This window comes from Kogia breviceps, chromosome 1 (assembly GCF_026419965.1).
Source record: "Kogia breviceps isolate mKogBre1 chromosome 1, mKogBre1 haplotype 1, whole genome shotgun sequence".
Lineage (NCBI taxonomy): Eukaryota > Metazoa > Chordata > Mammalia > Artiodactyla > Physeteridae > Kogia > Kogia breviceps.
The window spans coordinates 163,638,879-163,658,595 of NC_081310.1; the positions used below are offsets into that span (position 1 = coordinate 163,638,879).

Genomic DNA, 19,717 nt, shown 5'->3' on the forward strand with positions numbered 1-19,717 from the left:
TATCAAGAATGTATAAAATGCCTCATGTCATTCATAGAAGGAAAAACAATAGAAAAATTAACTAAAGTCACAATTAAGCATTTCACAGAAAAGGAAACCATATCTTTAATAAACATTTGCTGAACCTCATTAGTAATCAGGTAAAGGAAAGCAAAGGCTACAATGAAATCCCAATAACCCCATTCAATTTACAAAGATTAAGAAGTCTGACAGCATAGCACAGGGAACTATATTCAATATCTTGTAATAACCTATAATGGAAAAGAATCTCAAAAAGAATATATTTATGTGTATATATAGAGAGAGATATATAGATATATATAGATATAACTGAATCACTTTGCTATACACCTGAAACGAACACAACATTGTAAATTAACTATACTTCAATTAAAAATTGTTAAAAATAAAAAATAAATAAAGAAGTATGACAATAGCAAATGTTAGAAAGAATGTTGGTCAACTATTCTACTATACACTGTTTGTGGGAGTGTAAATTTACAGAACCATTTTGATTAAAAATTTAGTATTATCTTATAAGTTTAAATTTTCAGATACTCTACAACCCAGAAATTCCACTTCAAGATATGTATGTGTGTGTATGTAAGTGTGGGTGTGTATGAGGAGAGATGCACCAGGATACATGTACAATAATATTTTAGCAGTACTGTTTGTAATAGCAAAATAACAGAGACAACTCCATTACTATCCATTGACAGGAAAATCGATAAATTGTGATATATTTTCAGAAAAGGATATTTTATATGCAGCAGCAAAATTGAATGAACTATAGTCCATATTACAATTTGGTTGAATATTGGTAATATTTATATTAAAAGAAAAAAGCAAGTCTCGGAAGATTGTATACAGCATGATATTCTTTTTGTAAATTTCAAAAAAAGCTAGAACTACAAAAAGTGTGTATGTGTGTTTTTGAAAATCAAAGAAATGACAAATAGAAATTTCAGGATGGTGTTTACGTGGGACAGGGAAAGAGGATGGACACTTAAATGTAATTATTGTTTTCATTTTTGATTTTTGCTATTCTTTTGTGAATTTTATTTTATTATTTTTTATACAGCATGTTCTTATCAGTTATCCATTTTATACGTATTAGTGTATATATATGTCAATCCCAATCGCCCAATTCATCCCACTCCCCCCACCCCCACCCCCACTTTCCCGCTTGGTGTCCATACGTTTGTTATCTACATCTGTGTCTCTATTTCTGCCTTGCAAACTGGTTCATCTGTACCATTTTTCTAGATTCCACATATATATGTTAAAATATGATATTTGTTTTTCTTTCTGACTTACTTCATTCTGTATGACAGTCTCTAGGTCCATCCACGTCTCTACAAATGACCCAATTTCATTCTTTTTTATGGCTGAGTAATATTCCATTGTATATATGTACGTCTTCTTTATCCATTGGTCTATCAGTAGGCATTTAGGTTGCTTCCATAACCTGACTATTGTAAACAGTGCTGCAATGAACATTGGGATGCATGTGTCTTTTTGAATTATGGTTTTCTCTGAGTATATGCCCAGTAGTGGGATTGCTGGATCATATGGTAATTACATTCTTAGTTTTTTAAGGAACCTCCATACTGTTGTCCATAGTGGCTGTATCAATTTACATTCCCACCAACAGTGCAAGAGGGTTCCCTTTTCTCCACACCCTCTCCAGCATTTGTTGTTTGTCAATTTTCTGATGATGCCCATTCTAACCAGTGTGAGTTGTAGTTTTGATTTGCATTTTTCTAATAATTAGTGATGTTGAGCAGCTTTTCACGTGCCTCTTGGCCATCTCTATGCCTTCTTTGGAGAAATGTCTATTTAGGTCTTCTGCCCATTTTTGGATTGGGTTGTTTGTTTTTTTAATGCTGAGCTACATGAGCTGTTTATATATTTTGGAGATTAATCCTTTGTCTGTTGATTCGTTTGCAAATATTTTCTCCCATTCTGAGGGTTCTCTTTTCATCTTGTTTATAGTTTACTTTGCTGTGCAAAAGCTTTTAAGTTTCATTAGGTCCCATTTGTTTATTTTTGTTTTTATTTCCATTACTCTAGGAGGTGAGTCAAAAAAGATCTTGCTGTGATTTATGTCAAAGAGTGTTCTTCCTATGTTTTCCTCTAAGAGTTTTATAGTGTCCAGTCTTACATTTAAGTCCTTAGTCCATTTTGAGTTTATGTTCCTGTATGGTGTTAGGGAGTGTTCTAATTTCATTCTTTTATATGGAGCTGTCCAGTTTTCCCAGCACAACTTATTGAAGAGGCTGTCTTTTCTTCATTTTATACCCTTGCCTCCTTTGTCATAGATTAGACCTATGGTCATAGACCATAGGTACATGGGTTTGTCTCTGGGCTTTTTATCCTGTTCCATTGATCTATATTTCTGTTTTTGTGTCAGTACCATATTATCTTGATTGCTGTAGCTTTGTAGCATAGTCTGAAGTCAGGGAGTCTGATTCCTCCAGCTCTGTTTTTTTCCCTCAAGAATGCTTTTGCTATTCAGGGTCTTTTGTGTCTCCATACAAATTTTAAGTTTTGTTCTAGTTCTGTGAAAAATGCCATTGGTAATTTGATAGGGATTGCACTGAATCTGTAGATTGCTTTGGGTAGTATAGTCATTTTCACAATATTGATTCTTCCAATCCAAGAACATGGTATATCTCTCCATCTGTTTGTGTCATCTTTGATTTCTTTCTTCAGTGTCTTATGGTTTTCTCAGTACAGGTCTTTTGCCTCCTTAGGTAGGTTTATTCCTAGGTATTTTATTCTTTTTGTTGCAATGGTGAATGAGATTATTTCCTTAATTTCTCCTTCTGATCTTTCACTGTTAGTGTATAGGAATGCAAGAGATTTCTGTTCATTAATTTTGTATCCTGCCACTTTACCAAATTCACTGATTCGCTCTAGTACTTTTCTGCTGGCATCTTTAGGATTATCTATGTATAGTATCATGTCATCTGCAGTGACAATTTTACTTCTTCTTTTCCAATTTGTATTCATTTTATTTGTTTTTCTTCTCTGATTGCTGTGGTTGAGACTTCCAGAACTATGTTGAAAAATAGTGGCAAGAGTGGACATCCTTGTTTTGTTTCTGATCTTAGAGGAGATGCTTTCAGTTTTTCACCACTGAGAATGATGTTTGCTGTGGGTTTGTCATATATGGCCTTTATTATGTTGAGGTAGGTTTCCTCTATGCCCACTTTCTGGAGAATTTTTATCATAAATTGGTGTTGCATTTTGTCAAAAGCTTTTTCTCCATCTATTAAGAGGCTCATACGGTTTTTATTCTTCAATTTGTTAATATGGTGTATCACATTGATTGATTTGTGTATACTGAAGAATCCTTGCATCCCTGATAAATCCAACTTGATCATGGTGTATGATCCTTTTAAATGTGTTGTTGGATTCTGTTTGCTAGTATTTTGCTGAGGATTTTTGCATCTATATTCATCGGTGATATTGGTCTGTAATTTTCTTTTTTTGTAGTATCTTTGTCTGGTTTGGGTATCAGGGTGATGGTGGCCTCGTAGAAAGTTTGAGAGTGTTCTTTCCTCTGCAATTTTTTGGGAGAGTTTGAGAAGGTAAGGTGTTAGCTCTTCTCTAAATGTTTGATAGAATTCACCTGTGAAGCCTTCTGGTCCTGGACTTTTGTTTGTTGGAAGATTTTTAATCACAGCTTCAATTTCATTACTTGTGATTGGTCTGTTCATATTTTCTATTTCTTCCTCGTTCGGTCTTGGAAGGTTATACCTTTCTAAGAATTTGTCCATTTCTTCCGGGTTGTCCATTTTATTGGCATAGAGTTGCTTGTAGTTGTCTCTTACGATGCTTTGTATTTCTACAGTGTCCATTGTAACGTCTCCTTTTTCATTTCTAATTTTATTGATTTGAGCCCTCACTCTCTTTTTCTTGATGAGTCTGGTTAAAAGTTTTTCAATTTTTTTTTTCTTCTCAAAGAATCAACTTTTAGTTTTATTGATCTTTGCTATTGTTTTCTTTGTTTCTATTTCATTTATTTCTGCTCTGATCTTTATGATTTTTTTCCTTCTACTAACTTTGGGTTTTGTTTCTTCTTCTTTCTCCAGTTCCTTTAGGTGTAAGTTTAGATTGTTTATTTGAGATTTTTCTTGTTTCTTGAGGTAGGATTGTGCTGCTATAAACTTCCTTCTTAGAACTGCTTTTGCTGCATCCCACAGATTTTGGATTGTCCTGTTTTCGTTGTCATTTGTCTCTAGGTACTTTTTGATTTCCTCTTTGATTTCTTCAGTGATATCTTGGTTATTTAGTAATGTATTGTTTAGCCTCCATGTGTTTGTGTTTTTAATGTTTTTTTTCCCTGTAATTTATTTCTAATCTCATAGTGTTGTGGTCAGAAAAGATACTTGATATGATTTCAATTTTCTTAAATTTACCGAGGCTACATTTGTGACCCAAGATGTGATCTATCCTGGAGAATGTTCCATGTGCACTTGAGAAGAAACTACAATCTGCTGTTTATAGACGGAATGTCCTATAAATAACAATTAAGCCTGTCTGGTCTGTTGTGTCATTTAAAGCTTGTGTTTTCTTATTAATTTTCTGTCTGGATGATCTGTCCATTGGTGTAAGTGAGGTGTTAACTAGACTTCTACCCTAGACTTCAGATTCATATATCTATCTACTAGATAGCCCCACTTGGGTAACCAATAGATATCTCAGATTTATGTCTAACAAAACTGTTGGGAGGAGGGATATGGAATAATATCTTCTGAATTGAGAAGGAACTTTAAGATTGAACTCCATAAAGTGCAATAATGAAGTTTACTGTGGGTAACTTACATACAGGCAGGACTGGGCAAACTGTGATCCAGAGGCATTTTTAGTGGTGCTGCACACCGGACTGCAGAAGGGGTACAGGAGAATTTAAAGGGGCCAAAGCTAAAAGTAGAACCCGACTACCAAGTGAGAAGCACGTCAACACCAGATGGAACTGGGCGTTTTTCCTCTCCCCCAGGAGTCTCATGACCTTTAAGCATCTGCGTCAGCAAAAAGCATTCTTCAAGTTTTCATATGAAATGAGGCAAGGGTAAAAGTTGATAGAGAACTTATCTGGCTTGGGGGCATTCCTTGTGAGTAGATTAAAGCTCAGTCATGCAGAAAGGGGAGTTGGTAGGACTTCAGGTGTAAGATGAAGCTGACAAGATCGAGTCAGTGTGGTTCAGCCACACAAAACCCTTGGTCTCATCCTCCTACCAGCTTCCTCATCTCAGTAATCAGCAGTGCTGTTGTCCAGTTGCCCAGGCCTTAACTTCTCTCTTTCTTTCTTTCACATCCTATATCCATTTCATCAGGAAATTCAGTCAGCTCTGTCTTCAAAAATGCGTCCATAAACCAACCATTTCTTACCACTTGGTCTAAATCACCATCACCTCTGTATTATCGCAGTAGCCTCTAAACTGATTTTCTGCTTCTGCTCTTTTGCCTTTCATTCTGCTCTGAACATGGCAGCCAAAGTGACCCTATTAAAACATTAAGTGGAAAAAAATACATTAAGTGGGATCATATAATCTCTCTTATCAAAATCCTCTAATAGCTCCCTAACTCAATTAGAATGAAATTCATTATCTCTTTGCATCAATCATTCTGCTACAGCCATACTGGTATCCTCACTGTTCCTCAAACGTGCAAACATGCTCCCACTTTGGGGCTAGTCTCAGAATCAAATATTGTAAATCTTACAACTTAGTTCTTCTTTCTCAAAAATTTTTCTACTATTACAGGTTTTTGGCATTTTTATATATATTTTAGTATCAACGTGTCAATTTTTATCCAAAAAAAAAAAAAGCCTGCTGGTTTTTTCTTAAGGCTACATTGAATCTATAGATAAATTTAGGAATAACTGACATCATAACAATATTGTCTTCCAATCCATGAACATGGTACATGTCTTCATTTATTAGGTCTTGCTTTAGTCTCTCAGCAATATTTTGTAGTTTTAGTGTACCGATTTTACACATAATTTGCTAAACATCCATAAATATTTCATGTTTTTAAGTCATTTTAAATGGTACTTTAAACTTTTTATTTTCCAGTTGTTCATTTCTAGTATATAAAAATACAATTAACTTTTGTACATTGACCTTTTATATTGTGACTTTGCTAAACTAATATATTAGTTCTAATAGCTCCTTTGTAGATTCCTTAGGATTTTTTATTTACAATATATGATCATATCATCTGATCTGTAAATAAAGACAGTTTACTTCTTCATATCTAACTATGTGCCTTTTTTTGGGGGGGGGGGGCTATGGCAATGAATAGGACCTCAGTACACTGTTGAACAGAAATAGTGAGAGCAGATGTCCTTGTTTTGTTCCTAATCTAAGAGTAAAAGTATCCTCTTTCAGCATTACGTATGATATTAGCTGTAGCATTATCATAGGTGCTTTTTTATCACATTCTACTCTTAATTTTCTTAGAGATTGTCTTATAAATAGTTGATGAATGTTATCAATGTTCTTTTTCTTGCATGTATTGTGATGAATTTTGTTTTTCTCCCTTATTTTATAGCATGGTGATTTTCAAATGTTAAACTAATCCTGCATTTCTAAGATGAACCCAACTTAGTCATGATATATGCTTTTTATTTGTAGTTGGTTACAGTTTGGTAACAATTGTTAAATGTTTTTGTACCTATTTTCATAAGAGAAAATTAGTAATTTTCTTTGTAATATCTTTGTTTGGTTTTAATATCAGGATAATATTCATCTCAAAAAATAAATTGGAGAAATTTCCCTCTTCCCGTGTTCTTTAATGAGTTTGTGTTGAATTAGTATTATTTCTTCCTCAACTGTTTAATAAAACTTACCAGAGAAGCTATTTAGTCCTGGATTTTCTTCTCCTTTATTATTTTTGGGGGGAAGTGGGAAGAGATTTTAATTAAAAATTTAATTTCTTTAATAGATACAGCGCTATTCAATACAGAATATTTTTTCTCTAGTAAGTTTTGGCAGTTTGTACTTTTCAAGGGATTTGTCCATTTCATCTAACTTGTCAGATTTATTGGCATAAAGTTTTTCAGAATATTACCTTATTATCCTTTTCACATCTAAAGGGTATGTAGTGATGTTCCCTCTTCTATTTCTGTTATTGATAATTCACATCTTCTCTCTTTTCTCTTAATCAGTCTGACTAGAGATATACCAGTTTTATTGATATTTTCAAAGAACCAAGCTTTGGTTTAATTTTTTTCGATTGTTTTCTACTTAATTGATTTCCACTCATATCTTTATTATTTCCTTCTTTCTGCAGTTGGCCCTTGAACAACGTTAGTTTGAACTTCATGGACCCACTTACAAGCGGATATTTTTCAATAGTAAATACCACAGATCTACATGGTTGGTTGAATCTGTGGATGCAGAGAAACCACGGGTTCAGAGGGCCACTCTAAGTTATACACAGATTAACTCTCACATTGTTCAAGGGTCAACCGTATTTGTTTTTAACTTAATTTGCTCCTTTTTTTTTCCTATTATGTTTTTAAAAATTACTTCTTTGCTTTTCTTTTTTAAAGGAAAGTCTTTTGTTTATTTATTTATTTTTGGCTGCATTGGGTCTTTGTTGCTATGCTCAAGCTTTCTCTAGTTGCGGAGAGCAGGGACTGCTCTTTGTTGTGGTGCGCAGGCTTCTCATTGTGGTGGCTTCTCTTGTTGTGGAGCACAGGCTCTAGACACAGGGGCTTCAGTAGTTGTGGCACGTGGGCTCAGTAGTTGTAGCTAGAGGGCTCCAGAGCACAGGCTCAGTAGTTGTGGCGCAGGGGTTAGTTGCTCCACAGTATGTGGGATCTTCCTGGACCAGGGCTCTAACCCGTGTCCCCTGCATTGGCAGGCAGATTCTTAGCCACTGTGCCATCAGGGAAGTCCCTCTTATTATGTTAAGGTAAACTTTTATATAATTACTTTTCAACCTTTGTTTCTTTCTAATGCAAGAATTTAAAATTACAGATTTCATTTTAAGTAATTTTAGTCACTACCCTCAAATTTTGATGTTCTTTTTTTTTCCTGCCTTCTTTTGGATAGAGGGGGTTTTGTTTGTTTATTTGTTTGTTTTGCTATTTTGTTTACACCATTGGCTTATCAGTCATGCATCTTTTATTTTCTCTAAGGTTTAAAATATGCATTTGTAACTTATCACACTCTACCTTCAAACAATATTATATACCACTTCACACATATTGAAGGAAATAATAATATGCTTCCATTTCTCCTTTCTATCCTTTTTTGTCATACACTTTACTTCTACATATGTGATAAACACCACAGTACCTTGTTATTATTTTGCATTAGAGTTAATTTAAATTTTTTTAAACTGAGACGAAAGGACTCTGTATTTAACATTCCCTGTGCTTGTCATTTCTTTGTATAGATCCAAATTTTCATCTGGTATCACCTTACTTCAGCTTGCAGAATTTCTTTTAGCATTTCTTTTTGTGCAAAGTAGTTTGTGCAAATTCTCTCAGCTTTTGTTTGTCTAAAAATGTCTTCATTTTCCTTTGATTTTTTTTTTTTTTTTTTTTTGCAGTATGCGGGCCTCTCACTGTTGTGGCCTCTCCCGTTGCGGAGCACAGGCTCCGGACGCGCAGGCCCAGCGGCCATGGCTCATGGGCTCAGCCGCTCCACGGCACGCGGGATCCTCCCGGACCAGGGCACGAACCCGTGCCTCCTGAATCGGCAGGCAGACTCTCAACCACTGCGCCACCAGGGAAGCCCTTTCCTTTGATTTTGAAGAGCATTTTAACTGGTGTATAATTCTGGTTTGATCTCTCTGTCTCTCTTCTCTCTCTCTCTCTCTCTCTCACCTCTTTAAAGAGGTTATTCCATTGTGTTTTGCCTTGCATTATTCCTAGTGAGAAATCAGTGATGCTTGTTTTTTATTCCCCTGTACATAATGCATATCTTCTTTTCAGTCTGACTCTAATATTTCCTATTTATCACTAGTTTTTTAGTAAATTGTTTAGGATGTGTTTTGGTATGTTTTTTTTTATATATGCTTATCCTTTTAGGGTTTGTTGGGTTTCTTGGATCTGTTGTTTATAGTCTTCAAGTTTGGAAAAATGGGGCTATTATTTCTTCAAATGTTTTTCACCCCTACCCTTCCTGGGACCCCAGTTACAAATATGTTAGATTACTTGTAGTGCTCATATGTACTGAGGCTCTATTCATTTTTTTAAGTCTTTTTTCTTTCTGTGCTACAGTTTGGATATTTTCTATTGCTGTGTTTTCAAATTCACTGATATTTTCTTCTTCAGTATCTAATCTGCTATAAAGACATACAATGTATTCTTTAGTTCAGATATTGTACTTTTAAACTCTTGAGGTTCTATTTGGTAACTTCAACTTCTTTCCTCATTATGTTCATGTTTCCATTCAAATCTCTTAATGTATATTTAGAATTGTTGCTTCAAAGTCTATGTCTGCTAATTCCATCATCTCTGTCATTTCTGGATCTATTTCTATGAATTAAGATTTCTTCTGGTTATGGATCATATTTTCCTGCTTCTTTTCATGTCTAATCATTTTATTGGATGTTGGACATTGTAAATGTTTCATTGTTGAGAGTCTGAATTTTGTTTCCTTTCTTTAAAGAATGTTGAAGTGTGTTTTGTTTGGGCAGGCAATTAAGTTACTTGTGGATCAGTTCCATCCTTTTTCAAGCTTTATTAAGGTAGCTCTAGAGTAGTCTTTAAAGCTACTTTAGCCCTACTATTATGATTCTTTTGAGGTCTCTACTGAATGTCCCTGGTTCAACAAGTTCTCTCCATTCTATACAAATGGAACGTGAATGTCTTCCAGCCCAGTGTGAATTCTGGAAAGTATAACTCCCCAATAGTTTTTTACCTACACTCATGGAGTTTCATCCTGTGCATGCACAACTTAGCATTTAGACAAAGATTCAAGTGAGACCCCCTATACATATTTCTTAAGCTCATTTCTGAGTATCTGCCTCCTCTCTGGTACTCTTACCCGGCAAATTCTAATGTGTCAGCCTTTCCAAATTCCAATATCCCTCTCACCAACACAAAAATACCCCTGTGGTCTACTTGGGTTTTCCTTCCCTGCTCTGCCAGAAAGTGCCTCAGGCATAAAGCTAGGGTGATCATCAGAATCATCTTATTTGTTTTCCTTCTCTCAAGGATCATAGTTCTGTACTAACAGTTGTCCAATGACTGAAAAGTTGTTTTATATATTTGTCCAGTTTTCTAGTTATTTATGCAGGACAGAAAGTCCAGTACAACTTAATCATGTTCGGAAGCTAAAATCCCTCTCCCTTGGGTCTTTTTATTCAAATTTCACTTCAAAAGTGAAACAATACTCTCTGTCCTCCTTTCTTGCTTCATTTTTCTCCTTAGTACTCATCATCCAACACTGTATATATTTACCATCTTATTTATGAATTCTTTCCTTTCATTAGAATGTAGGTTCCATGCAGGCAAGGATATCTGTATATTTTGTTCCCCGTTATAGCTCTAGCACAAAGATTAGGGCTTAGAATACATTAAGTGCTCAATGAATATATGATGGATAGATGGATGGATGGATGAAAGCTTACCTCCTTTCAAAATCTTTCCGTAATGCCACCCCTACCCATTCTGCATCTTGTATCATGGTGCTAATCACATCTTTATTGTTCATGTGTCTGTTTCTCTCTGTTTCTGTCTCTGTCTCTGTCTCTCTCTTTCTCTCTCTCTCTCTCTCTCTCTCTCTCTCTCACACACACACACACACACACACACACACACCAGAAGTTCTTACACAACAGGAGTGTGATCATGTCTATCTGTGTGTCCCCATCTCCCTACACAGGGCTGGACACAGGAGAGTTATTTGTGTTGCATGGAAATTGACCCTATCCAAGAGGTGCAGTTGTGCAGGAAACCAGCAGAGGGCAGCACGAGGTCATGCATGTCTACTGTCTTCTAGTGCCAGTCTTCTCAGGTAAGTAGGGACTGGGCTCAGATGGAGCTGGACTGTAGTCTCAAGCTGACTTAGACACACAGAGCTAGTGCTATTCCCTCAGTAAAGGACTCAGGAGGGCCCAGGCAGCCTCTCCTGGTTACCCCCACCCCCTGCTGATTCAGCATCTCCTGCCATTTACGCCTTCATCCACACCCAGCATTGATGGAGGGAGCGCGCGCGCGCGCGCGCGCGCGCGCGCGCGCACACACACACACACACACACACACACACACACACACACACACACAGAGTCCTTCCTCAATTAGAAGAGCCTTCCCTTCACGATCCCACCACCTTCTCTCCCAGCCTGTGCTGTTTAAGTTCCCTGCTCCAAATAGGATTTCTCAGAGGTCTGTTTCCTGGCCTCCCTGTCCACTCAATGCACTTAGCAATTCCCTTGAAGTCCTTTAATGCCCACCATTTAAATTTAATCCTACCACAGGCACTGCCAGGAGGTGCGCATTGTTAGTTCCAATTAACAGATGAGAAAACAGATTCAGAGAGGAAAAGGAACTCACCGAAGATCACACAGTTTAGTGGGTGAAGAGGCTGAGACTCAACACCAGACTGTACTGGTCCAGGGCTCCTTCTGGTCCAGCTGCAACCCCCTCTTCAGCTCAAGCCCACAGGGAAGAGGACAGGAGCAGGTGGTCTGGAGGCTATAGTGTACATACTTTCCTCCCGGGATTATTGTTCTCATGCTAAAATAAACCCAGTCACTCCAGAGTTTCTTCTTTTTTTTTCCTCCCAATATAAACCCTGGGGACCACTGCCTGCTTCCTGGGAACTCTTACAGAACAGAGCCTGGGTATTACTGGTGTATTCCAGGGCCACACACAGGGCTTCGCACATGGTAGGGGCTTCCTTAAGGTGGGATTGTTGGATGGATAGATGGATGGAGTCACCAAGATGAAGGACAATGCCTGGAAACTCTTTAGAGTCTCCTCTGCTCTTCCAATAATTTAATTCAGCAAACAGTCCCTGAGGTCCCTTCAACACTGGACCTTGTTCTGGATGCTAAGACACAGTCAGCGTATGGGGAAACTGAGGCTACTACATAGCCAACGGACAAAAGCTTGCAGCAACTCGAAGGAGGCTGTGCCTGGAATAGAAGAAGAAACCCGGCGGGGGCAGCCCTCACCCCTGCCCACAATAATGCTGGGAACCAGTGCTGCTTCCTGCTGCCTGGGACCCACCGGGAGAAAAACCATTGTTTAGCTTGGAGCTTGGCCCCTTTCCTACCACCCAATCCTTCCCCTTCCCATTGTCTTTAGCCCTCTCATCAGGGTACAGGAAACAGCTGCCGACACAGCAGCAAAAAGAATGGGGAAGGGGCTGGGGGGAGCAGATGAGGCCATCCCAGGAGAGGTAAGACGCTTCAGCTGGTTGTTCCTTCCTAGATGAGCTGCAGACAAAGGCCCAGGCAGCAGACTCCGCCAGTATGGAGCTGGGCACCAGGCACAGAACTCAGGCTTCAGAGGCTCAGATCCGGATTCAAGCCCCAGTATCTGCCACTGATGTGTTGTGTGTCCCTGGGTAAGCCTCTTACAATCTCTGAGCATCAATTTTTTTCTCAATTGGAGCAAGGATAAGATGCTTGCCTAGTGAGGATTAGCTTATTGCAGTCACAATTAACACGAAAATGCCTAATACCTGAGTATTTTGAAATGTTCATTTCTGTTCCTTCCCGCCCACTTTAACCATAGAAAAACACCAAGAAAGATGATGGCAAAGGGGGGTTCTTGTAGCAGGTGGAAGCAGCGTTTTCTGTTAGGTAAATGAAGATATATTACCACAACTGGGTCACCATCAAAATCACACTTAATAAATCTGTAATAAATCACATTTAATAATCAATAATCACATTAATGGAACAGTTACATTTATTGAGCCTTTACTATGAGTCAGACACATTACTTCTTCACAGCTATTCTGTGAGTTAGGTATTGTCAGGGCCAGCTTCATGGGTATGCGACCAGTGCAGTTGCACAGAACCCGTAACTCAGAAATTTGCCTCACAATTGGGGTTTAATGCTCTGTGGTCGCCATCTTGAAATTCTTAATCATTGTATTTTTGAATTTCTGTTTTGAAAGTGAAGTCTGATGGAACATGGAGCATACACTGGGGATTTGGAAGCTCCGCTCATACATAGTCCTGCCTCTCCTAACCTCCCTCTCCCCCTCCCCAGGATGGGTTCTCAGCTGCCTGTCCCCCTGCCCCACCTCATCCTAGACAGGGGCCTGGGTGCAGGCACAAAGAGGGCTGGGTTGGCGGTGCATGCCAAGTCATGAGGAAGGGTCCACCCCGCCGCCCCGTGAGGGTCACCATGCCCAAGGGAGCACGACGTTAACTAGTGAGCAATAAACAGCATGATGTGCTGAGCAAGAAATCACAAGAGAACGGAAAAAAGCTTTTTTCCTGATTTTTGAACAAGGGGCCTTGCATTTTCTTTTGCACTGGGCCCCACAAAGTATATGGCTGGTCCTGGGTACTCTTATTACCACCATTTCACAAAAGTGGAGGCTCAGAGAGGCTCAGCCATTTGCCCAAGGTCACACAGCTGCCAAGTGGCAGAGTTCAGATGTGGACTTCGACCCCAGAGAAGAGAGGATTCTGAGATCTTAAAGAGCTTCAGCCCAGGAATCAGAAGTCCTGGATCCCATTTCTGATCATGGCCCTAGGCAAGTTTGCCCCCACTCTCTGCCTCAGTTTTCCCAAGTGAAAGTGCTCTGTAGAGTCTTCTAAGATAGCACAGCATCTCAAGAGGCTTTGTCACTCACACAGGATGGAATTTTGAGCACAGGGAAGTCATCCTTGCTCACTCTCCCCACAGAGCTGCTAGGAGGATTCAGCAGGCATCACCCACCCTACATGACACTTCATAGCATATAAACACTTTCATGCTGCTCCCTCCCCCAAAAAGCACAGAGCAGAAAGCTGGGCAGGGAATATTCTTTCTTTTTTTTTTTTTTTTCGTGGTACACGGGCCTCTCACTGTTGTGGCCTCTCCCGTTGCAGAGCACAGGCTCCGGACGCGCAGGCTCAGCAGCCATGGCTCACGGGCCCACCTGCTCCGCGGCATGTGGGATCTTCCCGGACCGGGGCACGAACCCGTGTCCCCTGCATCGGCAGGCGGATTCTCAACCACTGCGCCACCAGGGAAGCCCCGGGCAGGGAATATTCTTATTCTCATCTTACAGACAGGAAAGTTGGAGTACCAGAGCTTCAAAGTGACTCACCCAAGATCACATCGCGTTTCAGGCAAGTTTTGAATGGGTAACAAGGTCTCCCTAGACACAAGATCATAATATGAACATCCCCAAATGAAAAGATGGGTTACAACCTTGAGGAGTCCTGGTGCAGGAGGGAACCATGGGCTCCTCAGTGCAGGAGCCCTCGCTCTGAGACTGTTGGATTAATCGCGGGACTTGAGGGTCCCAGGTATGAGGGAGGAGGCTAGGGAGGTACCAAGAGCTCCTGAGAGAAAAAAACATCTGGCCATCAGTTTTCAAAGGATGACTCAGCATCTCATGGGATGTTTACTCAACACAGAAGGGTGTGTTATCTATAGACCAATAGACAAACAGACAGAGGGACTGAATGATAGATCCAGCAGAAGCATCCCATTAGCTCTCAACTCTCCTCCTCCAGCCTCCCCACCCATGACCAGTCCATTGCATGAAAGGGCAGGGCCTGGCTGACCAGATGTCATTGTAACTAAGTGATACATCCTTGGCTCCGCCTTACTCCCTTGGGTTCCTCAGCCCCTGGTTCCCTTGGTGAACATGCAACATCTACAGTACAGGAAGGCCATGGGAAGGGCCATCCTGGGCCAGTCACCCCTTTTGCCTGTGTCTTCTTATGAACACAGGGTTTGTTTGTGAAAAGGTTCTTGAAGTCAAGACCTTTTCTTGTCCAACCCCAGACCTTCAGGGAGGTGCTACTGCAGACTTGTCCAATAAAACTTTCTATAATGATGGAAATGTACTGTTCTGTGCTGCCCAATAGCCACTAGCCACATATGGTTGTGGAGCACAGTGGCCAATGAGACTGGGGAACTAATTTAAACTTTTAATTTAATTTTAATTAAGCTAAATGTAAATTTAAATTGCCATATGTGGCTAATGACTACTTACTATATTGGGCAGTACAGCTCTAGAAACAAAAGGAGACAAAAAAACCCACCAAAATAACTGCCCATGTTTGGGGGCTTTAAAAGCACTTTCACAAGCATCTTCTCATTTGGCTGTCGTGTGAAATAGATATTAATTCTCATTTTGCAGAGAGGAAAACTGAAGCTCAGAATTTATATGGCTTCCATGCTGACAGAGTTAGCAAATATTCAAAGCATGATTTCATTGCAGATCTCTTGATTCCAAAACTCCACTCATACCTCTGTATAACTCTGCCCACTCATGTAGGCATCACATATATATTGGATCATCTACCTCTGGTCTAGACACATAAAGATAAATAAGAGACAGATCCAGACTTTGGGTGGGTATCCCTAGACAAAGACAATGTGATTGCCACAATAAGAATGTGGGTATAAAAATTACTTTAAGTGACTTTTTTCCAAGTAGTTCAAAGCACTTTGCTTTAAATACCATCTACATCTGATGACTTTCAGATTTACATTTCAGGCCCCAACCTCTGCCCAGAGCTCCAAATAGATATACCAAACAGTCCATCTGAATACTGAATTGACTTCTCAAGTTTGCCTCAAATCTGTTCTTTCCCATCTTAGTAAACAGCAATTCCTTTCTTCCAGCTGTTCCACCCTAAGACCCTGGAGTCATCTATTACTCCCCTTTTTTTGCTCACCTTCTCTGTAAACCATCAGCAAATATTGTTAGCTCTGTGGTCAAGAAGCATCCAGAATGCTCACCATCTCCACAACTGCCATCATCTTTATTTGTCCCTCACTGTTCCCTGATTCTCTTTTCCACACAGTGGCTTAGATCTTTTAAAAATCTAAGCCAGAGCTTAAAGCACCAAGGGTTTTCCACAGTCTTCACAGTGGTCCATAAGGCCCTACCAGATCTGCCCCTGATGCTTGTCTGACCTCATTTTCTACCGCTCTCCTCTTGCTTTTCAGGTCCAGCCACAGCAGGTCTTCCAGGTCACTCCTTCCTCTTGGCCACTGCACAACTCACTCCCTCACTGCCTCCCGATCTCTAACCAAAGGTCCCCTTATCACAAAGGCACTCCCCGTCCCCTTATCATGTTTCAGTTTTCCTCATAATGTTTATAATCTCCTGACATTTTATACGTTATTGCTGTCCTCCCACTCGAGTATAAGCTGCAGGAACAGAGTTGGCAGATAAAACACAGGACACCCAGTTAAAAGTAATTTCAGGTAAAATAGAATTAACTTTTAAAAGTATGAAGATGTCCCAGACTTTGCATGGGATATACTTAATACCAAAAAAATATTCGTTGTTTACCTGAAATTCAAACGTTACTGAGTGTCCTGTATTTTTATTTGCTAAATTGGGCAACCCTATGCAGGAAGGCAGGGATAGTGGTTATCTTGCTTATTGCTGTATCCTCAGAGGTAGAACTGCCCCTGACATATGGTAATCTCTCAATAAATATTTACGGAATGAATGAATGAATGTGTTCAACCGGGTCATTAATCTGTAACACGCCTAAACCTTTAATAAACAGCATGAGAGTTAGAGGGTTGGAGCCGCGAGGCTAGGTTAGTCACAACTGGTGGGGCCCGGGCGGCTGATGAACTTCCCAAGCAGGTCGAGCAGCTGGACGCTTTGCCTGGCCCAACAATGCTCCTCAAGAAACAAAACTCGCCCTTGTCAGGTGAGCTACAGGTCCCCGACCCTCCTGGGGGCGGAGCCTCCTCGACTGGCAGGTGGGACCTGCCCTCGCTTGAGCCTGCGTCCTTTAACACCCCGCCTCCCCACCGCCCCCTCGCGTGACGTCACCAGACGGGCGGCCAATGGGGGCGCGCCTTACTGGCAGGCGGCGCCGGCGGTCGCTGCCAAAGGGGAAGTGAGTTGGGGCTGGAGCGATGGCCCGGGTCTGGAGCCCGCGGCCGCCGCCGCCGCCGCCGCCACCAGCGAGACGGGAGCAGGTGCGGCCGCAGCCGGAGCGGGGGCCGGAGTCGCGGCTGGAGTGGAGGCGGCGCGTGTGAGTTGCCGAGAGTCGCCCGGGCCGGAACACCTCGAACTCTGGGTGAGAGCGCTTCAGGTGGGCTGAGCCGCCGTCGCCCCTCCTCACCGCGCCCCCAGGCCCAGACAGCAGGGCTGGGGTCTCCCCAGGCGCGGGACTGGCTCCTCTCAGGCCGATCCCTCCAGGCCGGGCTCTGGGTCTTCCTCGGCCTCTGGCTTCCTTCAAACTCAGGCCGGAGGCCGGAGGCCAGTGATCATCTCAGACTCGGGCATTTTCTCTGTCGGGGTTGTAGCGGCTGGGAGCCCCCTCCTGCTGCCAGCTAGGGAGGGAGCAGCGCCTTCCCATCGTCTCGCTCTGCATCTCCCCCTCTCCTCCCATTGAAGAACCAGTTTCTTTTTTTCTCTCCATTGGAAACTCTACCCCGGAAGTCCAAAACACCCATCTGTGTCCTTACCCAGCTCCTGGAGCACCCTTAGAAATACTATATACTGACCAGGTCTGAGAATCTCTTGACTTGACTTTTTATCCTCTTTGGGAGACAGAGGTTCCACCCTCCTCCACGTCCAACACCCCCTTCGGTAACTGACAGTGCATGCCTAGGGCTTTATCCATTTGGATCACCAGCTTCCTGGCCATCTTTATGTGACTTCCCCCACCCATCTGAGTTAGTTTCCTCTGGGCTCCAGTCTCCAGCCCCCAGCGGATCTGGTCAGTCCCACTCTTGGGTGGGACTGACCAGAGGGGCTCTGGCCCAGGATTCCTCACCCTGGAAGGCGGCTCCAAGGCCTCGAGAGAACTGGGCGTCGGGTACGATCCTGGCAGCTCAGGAGTGGGTGCTCCACTTACCCCACACAAGAAGATGAAAAAGCGCAAAGAGCTTAATGCACTGATCGGCTTGGCTGGGGACAGCCGGAGAAAGAAGCCCAAGAAAGGCTCAGGCCACCGCCTGCTTCGCACCGAGCCTCCTGACTCAGACTCTGAGTCCAGCTCAGAGGAGGAAGAGGAATTCGGTGTAGCTGGAAATCGCTCTCGCTTTGTCAAGTGAGTAATGCAGTACTCAGGGGTGGGATGGGGAAAAGGCATCTCCTTGCACTACTAAGGAGGCAAATTAAAGGGAAGGAGAAGGGAGTTCTTAGGAAGAAAAAAGTGTGTAGACCTTGGAAGGCACAGAGTGAGGAAGAATGTTAGGGAGAAGATGAGTTCAGTTTCTGAATAAAGGATAAATTAGAGATCTATCTCTGAGTATACAAAGAAGAGCTCTGAATCTAGGGTGGAAAGGTGGACTTGGGGAATGTGCTAAGAGCCCAGAGAGACCAAGGGGGGAGTAGCAAAGAAGCTAAGAATAGGGAACTAAGAACAGAGAAATTTGGGGGACTAGACTTTTTGTTAAGTATAGGAGAGACAGGGACCTTAAGACTGCCGGTTTTTTTGTTAGGTTGGTTGGATTTTTTTGGTTGTTGTTTTCGTGCGGGGGCGGGGGTTGAGGGTTTTTTTGTTTCTGTTTTTTTTGCACTCTTGATGGGTCTGAATCTTGGTGATGGGGGAATATGGTGAGGGACATTCTGTAAAAAGCATGAACCTTGACAGAAATGACGGGTGGGAAACAAAGAAGAAGCAGGTTTTCTCAAACCACTTTTATTTGTTTATTTTTTATTTTATTTTTTGCGGTACGTGGGCCTCTCACTGTTGTGGCCTCTCCCGTTGCGGAGCAGAGGCTCCGGACGCGCAGGCTCAGTGGCCATGGCTCACGGGCCCAGCCGCTCCGCGGCATGTGGGATCTTCCCAGACCGAGGCACGAACCCGCGTCCCTTGCATCAGCAGGCGGACTCTCAACCACTGCGCCACCAGGGAAGCCCCTCAAACCACTTTTAGATGGTGCAGCCACTAGACAAATCCAGTAGTGAGCTCAAAGACATTGCGAATTGGCGCTTACGGTAGGAAAGGGCTGAAGGGAACCTTGAAGGTGCCCTTGGACTCTCTTAAGGAGCACGTTAAAAGAAGAGTATGCTGCTGAGGTTGTGGAAGCAAGAGCTAGGCAGAAGGTTGGGAAAAAAGAAAAGAGATTGAATCCTTTGAGGTTTGTTTGTTTAGAATGTCTGTATCCTTTTATGTTAAAGGAAGAGATTGGTTTCTTTGCCAGGTGAGGTAGTTCAGGGTAATCCTGGGTTTGGGCTGTGAAGATCTGATGAAGTGGAATAGTTAACTGGAATAGCTATCCTGTTGGGTTAGTTTAGACCTTGAGTGCTAGTTGAAGTTTGGTGTGAAATCTAACCCCTTTCTATGTTTCCCTTCCTTCCGAGCCAATAAGCTGGAGTGTACCAGGTGTCCACTTAAACCCACTGTCTACATTTTTCATTCCATTTGGAGTAAAACTCACTCAAAAGTTTATAAAGTTTCAGTAAACTGAAACGAGGTCCTCTGGAGTGAGTATGTATTTAAGAGAGAGAAATAGATAAGTGAATTACAGTACAGTGATGGAATGGCAGAGAAGCTCTGGTCTTTACACTTCCCTAACCTGAGCCAGTTTCCAAAGAAACTGATGATGAATTGATAATGGCAGTGAGCTGCAGTGCCC

The 19,717-nt window shown here is 41.6% G+C and overlaps 2 protein-coding genes across 4 annotated transcripts in view; one reads left to right on the forward strand and one right to left on the reverse strand.

Moving 5' to 3' along the window:
- The window catches only part of CYP4B1 (cytochrome P450 family 4 subfamily B member 1), a 39,868-nt gene extending 22,381 nt beyond the window's left edge, over positions 1-17,487 (reverse strand). The window contains 2 exon segments of the mRNA XM_059079207.1: positions 16,987-17,283; positions 17,407-17,487. Of these exon segments, the coding sequence (XP_058935190.1) occupies positions 16,987-17,283; positions 17,407-17,487 (378 nt within the window).
- The window catches only part of EFCAB14 (EF-hand calcium binding domain 14), a 41,324-nt gene continuing 38,633 nt past the window's right edge, over positions 17,027-19,717 (forward strand). Inside the window, exons 1-2 of one of the 3 annotated variants that reach the window (XM_067008293.1) lie at positions 17,027-17,205; positions 17,898-18,183. In XM_067008293.1, coding sequence (XP_066864394.1) covers positions 18,002-18,183 — 182 coding nt within the window. In that variant the 5' untranslated portion in view covers positions 17,027-17,205; positions 17,898-18,001. Of the gene's footprint in view, positions 17,221-17,897; positions 18,184-19,717 lie in introns of those variants that run through there. The other 2 variants (XM_067008292.1, XM_059042921.2) reach the window with 2 other exon arrangements.